The sequence below is a fragment of the Palaemon carinicauda genome, chromosome 37, assembly GCF_036898095.1.
Source record: "Palaemon carinicauda isolate YSFRI2023 chromosome 37, ASM3689809v2, whole genome shotgun sequence".
NCBI lineage: Eukaryota > Metazoa > Arthropoda > Malacostraca > Decapoda > Palaemonidae > Palaemon > Palaemon carinicauda.
This window is the reverse complement of record NC_090761.1, coordinates 25,113,052-25,123,051: the sequence shown is the minus strand read 5'-3', so window position 1 is coordinate 25,123,051 and position 10,000 is coordinate 25,113,052. Positions and strand designations below refer to the sequence as shown.

At 32.9% G+C, this 10,000-nt stretch overlaps 1 protein-coding gene across 1 annotated transcript in view; it reads right to left on the bottom strand.

The window, feature by feature from the left end:
- The window catches only part of LOC137629240 (glutamate receptor-like), a 10,768-nt gene that overhangs the window by 691 nt on the left and 77 nt on the right, over positions 1–10,000 (bottom strand). Inside the window, exons 2-8 of the mRNA XM_068360505.1 lie at positions 9,325–9,483; positions 7,760–7,907; positions 6,994–7,211; positions 5,093–5,244; positions 3,222–3,332; positions 901–1,061; positions 176–251 (exon numbers count right to left, since the gene is read on the bottom strand). Of these exons, the coding sequence (XP_068216606.1) occupies positions 176–251; positions 901–1,061; positions 3,222–3,332; positions 5,093–5,244; positions 6,994–7,211; positions 7,760–7,907; positions 9,325–9,483 (1,025 nt within the window). The remainder of the gene's footprint in view (positions 1–175; positions 252–900; positions 1,062–3,221; positions 3,333–5,092; positions 5,245–6,993; positions 7,212–7,759; positions 7,908–9,324; positions 9,484–10,000) is intronic.

The following is a 10,000-nucleotide window of genomic DNA, read 5'->3' as shown; positions in this document are numbered from 1 at the left end:
ACAAAGAAACTATAAAGTTTAAGCAGTCAAGGACGTTATCACATCGGACAATTGAAAGTTTGACAATTGAATTTATCATTGGTCTGTTTCTTTTCCCTTCAATTTCAGCTGAAAACTACTCACGTCTGGTGTCAGTGAATCCTAAAGCCTTTAGTTTCGGTCCATTTCATCTTACATGAGATTTTCCTCAGTCCTCAGTTTATGAGGAATGCAATATTCACATGTGAATGCCAGAAGACCTAAAATCCAACCTGAAAAAAAAAAGAAAAAAAAAAAGAAAAAAAACACATTTTCACACGATTCAAAATATTTTGGAATTTCTATTTAATTTTTTAAAAACTCTTGTCAGAATAGTTCAAAAGGATAATTAATTCGAATTTGGTCGGTCATCTTGGGAGTAGAGTTCTCTTGCTTGAGGGTACACTCGGGCACACTATTCTATTTTATTTCTCTTCTTGTTTTTTTTTTTCTAAATTATTTATAATCTATATATGAAAGTTCTATTTCAATGTTGATACTATTTCTAAGATATTTCATTTTAATTGTTCATTACTTCTCCTGCAGTTTATTCATTTCCTTATTTCTTTATTTCCTGTCATCACCGTGCTATTTTACACTGTTGGAGCCATTGGGCTTATAACCTCCTGCTTTTCCAACTAAGGTTGAAAATTATCTTGTAATAATAATAATAATAATAATAATAATAATAATAATAATGATAATAATAATGATAATAATGATAATAATAATAATAATTTTATGATAATAATAATAATAAAAATAATCATAATTATAACAACAACAACAACAACAACAACAATAATAATAATAATAATAATAATAATAATAATAATAATAATAATAATAATAATAATAATAATAATAATAACAACAACTGACCTCCAACCAGCAAGAATATCAGTCCATAGAAGGCGTCTATACCAAGGGGTTCAATTCCATCCTGGCGATCCGAAGTTGGCGGTTTGAGACACTGTGTCGTGTTGCCGATCTCATCCCGTAACCATTTAGCGAAGATGCCCGTGTTCCTCAAGATGCTGATTCTGAGGAGAAGCCTCGCCAGGATTTGGATACAATGGGTCAAGTGGTTAATTTGAAAGAGAGATTCGCCAATTTAAGGGAAGTGGTAAAGTGATAAGGGTAAGACTGGAGACATTTTGTTTATCTTAAGCAGTTTTTTTTTTCACTTGTTAGAACTTAGCGATTAGCATTTAAGAATTATCTTTTGTCTCTTTACTGTTTAAGGCATATTGATTTTATAACACGCTCTGGATTTAGATAGCGCATTTCTATCGAAAATACATGTTTGGAGGTTTAAAGGCTGTTCATGAATGGTAGAGGCAGGGGACAGTGACATTGCCCTAGCAAGGAAAACAATCACCTAGGGACTGACCATATATACATATGATCAGCATGTATATATATACATATATATATATATATATATATATATATATATTATATATATTATATATATATATATATATATTTATTTATTTATTTATATGTATATATTACTACATTATAAAGGGTTATTTCCAAAGTGTATACGTGTATATCTAATATGTATATATATATATTTGTTATATATATATATATATATATATATATATATATATATATATATATACATATATATATATATACATATACATATATATATATATATATATATATATATATATATATATACATATATATATATAGCTAGGACAAAGGAGGGCCAGGCAATGGCTGCTGGTGAGTCAACAGGTAGAACTATAGGCTAAAAAACAACATAAAATGATTGTGTTCTTTAGTTTGCGGTATCCTAGCAATCTGTTAGACGGAAGTTCGAAACCCGTTCAAGCTAGATATTTTCTAGGAGTGTCTGTGGGGTTTAGGGGAGCCTATAGGTCTACCTGCTGAGTCATTGGCAGCCATTGCCTGACCCACCCTGGTCCTAACTTGGGTGGAGAGATGGCTTTAGCGTTGATCCTATGTATATATGGTAGTCTCTAAGGGCATTGTCAGTCTCTTACTTCTGTCATTCGTAGCCGGCTTTCAAACATTGGATAGTAAGGATTATTAAGATAAATTACAGTATTGAAAAAGGAATTGAAGTACAGTGCTACAAAATACTGACGATGATAATTTACATCATTCTGGGAGAGAGAAACTGAGGATAAAGTATAGAATAGTTCATAACAGCCAGGCTGACATGAGTCTTTTTATTGTTTATATATGACATATCTGTTTTTGACGTTGTTAATAGTTTATATAGGACATATCTGTTTTGACGCTGTTACTGTTTTTAGAATGATATATTGTTAATTTATTCTCATCATTTATTTATTTCCTTATTTCCTTTCCTCACTGGGCTATTTTTCCCTGTTGAAGCCTTTGGGCTTATAGCATCTTGCTTTTTCAACTAGGGTTGTAGCTTGGCTAGTAATAATAATAATAATAATAATAAAAAGCTAAATTTGAGCTATTGTAATGGTTCTAAATCACTAAGTAGATGTAGGACGTAGACAAGAATAATTCCACACTGTGGATTACAGTTAGAAACAATACAAATATGTGGTTGTTGGGCATGATTGTTAACGTCTGTGCCTGGTGTTTGCCAGTCGGGGGTTCGAGTCCGGCTCAGTCTCGTTTTGCCATTAGTGTCTGCAACCTTACCATCCTTGTGAGCTAAGGTTGGGGGGGGGGAGCCTATATGTCTATCTGTTGAGTCATCAGAAGCCATTTGCCTGTCCCTCCCTGGTCCTAGTTTGGGTGGAGAGGGGGCTTGGGCGCTGATCATATAAAATATGGTCAGTCTCTAGGGTATTGTCCTACTTGCTAGGGCAATGTCACTGTCCCTTGCCTTTGCCATTCATGAGCGACCTTTAAACCTTAAAATGGGAATCTGGTGCAATATTGTCATAGATTTAAAAGCATATTCATCAAAGAAATGTTTAGAAGATTCTTTGGGATTTGGAAAATAGAAAAAAAAAAGTGTTTTGGTAATATATGTCTGAAGATATTGAGTATGAATATGAAATACAACGAAGCTGGTTGAAAATAATACAAGGAACTATCAATGAATATACAGGGTGCTCAACAAGTCTTTCCGAAGTGAGCATTCGAGATCCACGCAAGAGTTATCATTCAAAATACTTACTGCGTAGAGACTTTTTGGAACACCCTGTATAACTTAATCCTATGAATGCACTTACAGTCTATTAGCCTGAGGTAAATAGGACGAGTTTCTACGAAACGCGATGGACATCATGATATTAGAGTAGACAGGTTCTCGACCTATGTACGTGTGACACTTTCCTGTATTACTGAAATGGAAAAAGAACATTTGACTTAGTTAAGCTGGAATAGTTTTAATAAATATAATGATAGTAATAATTAATAATTTTAACTATAATATTAATTTTGATCATTTTGATATGGCAAGACAAATTCAACTCTAAGCACTTTCCCAAAAAACTTATACTTAAAAAAATAATGATAACCTCTAAGTATGATCTTCAATTTTCTTTATAAATATTGTGAAAATTATTCTGACCTTATCAGAGAATTTTGATTTCCTATGAATTGTTAAGGCACTTTGCGTCAATAGGCGTAGGATATGATGATGATGATGATGATGAAGGATTGTTAGTGAATTAGTTATCAAAATATGATGGTAATTATGTAATGAATTTAGCAATTTGTGTCAAAGATATTTCGAAAGTCGTAAATCTAACTTAACATTTGTAAACAAAATCCCTTTCAAATATTCTATAACAAATTTGCTCTTTCGAGTAGTGAAATACAAATTAGATAATTTAATTATGAAAATAGGTATTACAAATGACATTACTATTTCAGTTTTTCATTAAATATCATATAGTTTATTTATTTCTCTGTTACCTTTTGCCAATGGGCTATTTTCCTTGTTGGAGCCTTTGGGCTTATAGCATCCTGCTCTTCCAACGAGGTTTATAGCTTAGGTTGTAATAATAATAATAATAATAATAATAATAATAATAATAATAATAACAAGATGGGCACTCAGTTGAGCGCAGACCTCCACCATGGCAGTTTGTTCCAGTCGTGTGAAACTTTCAGGGATTAATTGTTATGTTGAGTCGTGGAAGTGATTCAATTTTGAAAGTCCTAGGTCAAAGGTCAAGGTCAAGGTCGAGCAAGAGGTCGACTGAATTAACCCTAACCTTAACCCCAAGTTCGCACATGGTTGTCAAACAGACTGTTTTGATGATGTTACTGTTTTTAAAATATTTTAGTGTTGATTTTTTCTCACATCGTTTATTCTTTTCCTCATTTCCTTTCCTCGCTGAGCTTTTATTCCATGTTGGAGCCCTTGGGCTTATAGCATCTTGCTTTTCCAACTAGTGTTGTAGCTTGGCTAGTAATAATAATAATAATAATAATAATAATAATAATAATAATAATGATAATATGGTCTAAATTGATTCTGGGATGGGCAAGCAGCATGGTTTCGAGAAATAAGCTGTCGTTGCGGAGGTCTGCTGTCATGGACAAATATATTGTTTTAAACAAAGACTAAGCAGTAAAGTAAATGCGCAGAAAGTAGGGTGGATATTGCCGAGCTATCACCCTGTCTCCCTGATCCATGGGTTTTTGGGAAGCAATTAGAGCCGCTTTTTTTTCTTTTTTTTTGCTTGGTGTTTGATGACCCAACCACACGTGTACTGAATCCGTTTCCATGTTAACAGTAACGTCATACGACATCCAATAGTTTATTTTAATTTAAACGTCTCCCCGTACGCTCTCCCCGGGTATTGTACCAGTTAAAAAGTAAATTTGTCATAGACTGAGGAAATCATTTAAGAGCCAGCAAGAACTTAAAACTCTTTTGTTATGCACCCTCAAGATTTAAAGTTCTAATTCACTCGCTTTGAAGAAGATTTCTGCTCATTTTAATTGTGACAATTAACTTAGACAATAAATCCTCTTACGATTAAAATCATCTAATTCACCGCCTCCTATCCTGTATTCTTTACTATTAACCCATGCCCTTATGACACTGCACTCTCATGGGGTTGGTTTTGATGAATAGAAAATGTCTTACCTGAAATCCCACGAGATAACTTTCTTGATCGAAGTTTGATCGCAAATGACTGCGTACTCTCCATCAGCCACAGCCTGACGGGAGGTCCAGCAGTCGGGTGTTGTGCCAGACATCTTGTAGAAGGCTCTTTGGTGGATCTCATCATTGGAGTACTGGAAAACAATCAAGCAATTATTATTATTATTATTATTATTATTATTATTAGCTAAGGTAAACCCTAGTTGGAAAAGCCGGATGCTATAAGACCAAGGGCTCCAACGAGGAAAAATAACCCGGTGAGAAAAGGGAACAAGGAAATAAACTACAACAGAAGTAATTAACAATTAGAATGAAATATTTTAAGAACAGTAACAACATCAAAATAGATATAATTATAAAATACTTTAAAAAATAAGAGGAAGAGAAATGAGATAGAATAGTGTGCCCGAGTGTACCCTCAAGCAAGATAACTCTACCCCAAGCTTTAGCCCATACCAGCTCCAAAAACGTATTGCGTGACTGATCGAAGCGAACATATAAATGACAGAAAGTTGTTGTTGTAAATAGAAGTAACAATTCTTTAACAAGAATAATGTCTCCTTGGACAGCTCAGGAAACTATAAATTGGTTTATATCTCCCTAATCAACTCATCATCATCATCATTATCATCATCATCTCATCCTACGCCTATTGACGCAAAGGGCCTCGGTTAGATTTCTCCAGTCGTCTCCACCTTGAGCTTTTAATTCAATACTTCTCCGTTCATCATCTCCCACTTCACACTTCATGGTTCTCAGCCATGTAGGCCTGAGTCTTCCAAATGTTCTAGTGCCTTGTGGAGCCCAGTTAAAAGAAAAATATATATTAAACATCATCATCTCCTACGCCTATTGACGCAAAGGGCCTAGGTTAGATTTTTCCAGTCGTCTCTATCTTGAGCTTTTAATTCAACAGTTCTCCATTCATCGTCTCCGACTTCACACTTCATAGTCCACAGCCATGTAGGCCTGAATCTCCCAACTGTTCTAGTGCCTTGTGGAGCCCAGTTGAAAGATTGGTGAACTAAAGCACCTAACATTATTTAAATTTATTATCAGACAAGCTCCAAAAAACTATTTATTTCGATAATTTATAAACTAATCACCCTTGCCTATCTGGTAACTATGAACTGAAAACTATTAGGTTTCTATATTCAAATATGAAATCACGAACAAAGCTTGTGCTACGTAGGCCTACACGTCATGATAAAATCAAAAGCAAAAAGGTGGAGTTTCTATACTTATTTTACAATGAGATATGTAATAATCACAATTTGTGTAATATTCCGTAAGAGTTCTCTTGCTTGAGGGTACACCGGGCACGCTGTTCCTTCTTGTTTCTCTTACTCTCGTTATTCTAGAAGTTTATATGGTTTGTATATAGAAATCTAATTCAATATTGTCATTGTTCTTAAAATATTTAATTTTGGTTGTTTATTACTTCTCTTATAATTGATTTATTTGCTTGTTTTCTTTCCTCACTGGGGCATTTTTCCCTGTAGGAGCCCTTGGGTTTATAGCATCATGCTTTTCCAACTAGGGCTGTAGCTTAGCTTTTAATAATAATAATAATAATAATAATAATAATAATATCCAGAGGGGCACTCAGTAGAGCACAGACCTCCACCACGGCATCTTATTTCTCGACCTTTTACTTTACCTTGAACTTGACCTTTGACCTAGGACTTTCAAAATTGAATCCCTTCCACGTCTCAACATAACAATTACTCGCTGGAAGTATCACTACTCTATGAGTGAAAGTGTGGCCAAGAAGTTGTTCACAAACAAACAAACAAACAGGGGGTAGAACATAATCTCCTCTCAACTTCGTTGGCGGAGGTAATAATAATACTATCAGTGCAATGATGGGATTTGACGAATACCTGCAAATAGGGCTGTATCATGGCCCCAGCCTCAAGACGCCAGGGCAATTTCCTCTGACGGACGAGGTCAGACAGGGAGTCGATGGGTATGGTGACCTTTGGGATGGTCAGCATGGCTGTTAAGATTCCACTGTACGACGACATGAAGACCAAAGAGGCCAGCAGCCAAGTCGAGACCACCACTCGGGCACCATCTCCTTCTGGGAGCCATTCCGAATCTGTGGAGTATTATTGTCTTGCGTTGAGGATGTAAGTTATTACTGTTTTACTCGAGGGCGATTCAGGTATCTACCCTTTTACCACCAAAGGACGTACTGGTACGTTTCACAAAAGCCATCCCTTTACCCCCACGGACGTACCAGTACGTCCTTGCAAAAAAAAATGCTATAAAATTTGTTTTTCTTCATATTTTTGATAATTTTTTGAGAAAATTCAGGCATTTTCCAAGAGAATGAGACCAACCTGACCTCTCTATGACAAAAATTAAGGCTGTTAGAGCAATTTTAGAAAAATATACTGTAAAATGTATTAAGTAAGACTATCAGAGGAAAAACTAGATGCTATTTCATTCGATTTCATTTGTAGGTGTTTAGAGAAATACCCCAGTGTTAAAAAGGAAATAAGGAAATAAATAAACTACAAGAGAAGTAATGAACAATTAAATTAAAACATTTTAAAGACCAGTAACAACATTAAAACAGATCTTTCACATATAAACTATAAAAAAGACTTATGTCAGCCTGCTCAACTCCGGAGGAAAACTTACTTTCTTGAGACAGCGTCTGGATAACCCACATGACAGCCTTGGACACTATGCGTTTTGGGAACTGGCCAAAAATCTTTGCTTCGCCCCACACGAGGAATGTCAGTGCAGCCCCAACACAAACCATGCTTGTCAGTATCAGGAGCCAAACCTTAAATGAAAGATGGTATCATGTTTAGGAGTTTACATTATACATGCCAACAGAGAGGCAAACAAAAACATTGACGTATATGTATAAATATATATATATGTATATATATATATATATATATATATATATGTATATACATATATATATATATATATATATATATATATATATATATATGTAAATATACATATATATATATATATATATATATATACATATTTATCTATATATATATATATATATATATATATATATATATATATGTATATATATATAAACACATACATATATGTATGTATATACATATATATATATACATATGTATATATATATATATATATATATATATAAACACATACATATATGTATGTATACATATATATATATATATATATATATATATATACATGCATAAATATGTATATGTCTATATATAATTATATATATATATATATATATATATATATATATATATATATACATATATATATATATATATATATGTGTGTGTGTGTGTGTGTGTGTGTAAGTACAAATACAAACACAGATTTAAATGCAGACTTTGATTCAGTCCTACTAAAAGCGAGTAGGCAAGACGAACTCCTCAGCTGATAAAGATATACAGTATATATAAAAATAAAATGAGAAAACATTGAAAAATCCCTTCAAAATGCTTTTTAACATTCAAGTACAAGAACTTAGCAGCCACGTCACCGAGAAAGCTGATAGAATTACGAGTATTTGTTAAGTTCCGTCAAATTGATTTGTATGTAACTATAAGACACATAATGATACCCTATAGTTTGCTACTCTAATACTATCTTTGTTTCTCTCTCTGGCTTTTTAAAAAAATAAGAAGTATATCAAATTCTAACCAGCATAAACCTAGCTTTTAAAAACACAAGTATATAAAATTTCAACAAGCATAAACCTGGCTTTTAAAAAAACAACAACAAGAAGTATATCAAATTCTAACAGGCACAAACCTGGCTTTTAAAAACACAACAACAAGAAGTATATCAAATTCTAATAAGCACAAACCTGGCTTTTAAAAACACAACAACAAGAAGTATATCAAATTCTAACAAGCACAAACCTGGCTTTTAAAAACACAACAACAAGAAGTATATCAAATTCTAACAAGCACAAACCTGGCTTTTAAAAACACAACAACAAGAAGTATATCAAATTCTAACAAGCACAAACCTGGATTTTAAAAACACAACAACAAAAAGTATATCAAATTCTAACAAGCACAAACCTGGCTTTTAAAAACACAACAACAAGAAGTATATCAAATTCTAACAAGCACAAACCTGGCTTTTAAAAAATACAAGAAGTATATCAAATTCTAATAAGTACAAACTAGGCTTAAAAAAAAAAACAAGAAGCATATCAAATTCTACCAGACACAAACCTGGCTTGTAAAAGGCTTCAGAAATCCAGCAATGTCATTCTCCAATCCGGGTCTGACCATGATGATCTTTTGGGTGTCGCTCTCGACGGCCATAGAGAAGTCTATGGCCACCTCCCTCTCGTGTGTAACAGCAAAGGGCCCCAGAGCAAATTCGGTCTCCTGTGATACATTAAGCATTTTTACTAAGATGAACTGCGATAGCTAGATTATTATTATTATTATTATTATTATTATTATTATTATTATTATTATTATTATTATTATTATTATTTCTATTATTATTATTATTATCATTATTATTTTTGTTATTATTACATGCTAAGCTACACCCCTAGTTGGAAAAGCAGGATGCTATAAGCCCAAAGACTCTAACAGGGAAAAATAGCCCAGTAAGGAAAGGATATAATAATAATCATAATAATAATAATAATAATAATAATAATAATAATAATAATAATAATTATTATTATTATTATTATTATTATTATTATTATTATTATTATTATTATTATTATTATTATTGTTAGTTGGAAAAGCAGGATGCCATAAGCTGAGAAATATAGTCCAGTGAGCAAAAGGAAATAGATAAACGATCTGAGAAATAATGAACAATAAAAATAAAATACCTATATTAAAACCTCTCCTTTTGGTGACCCATAAAAGACCCAGAAACTGA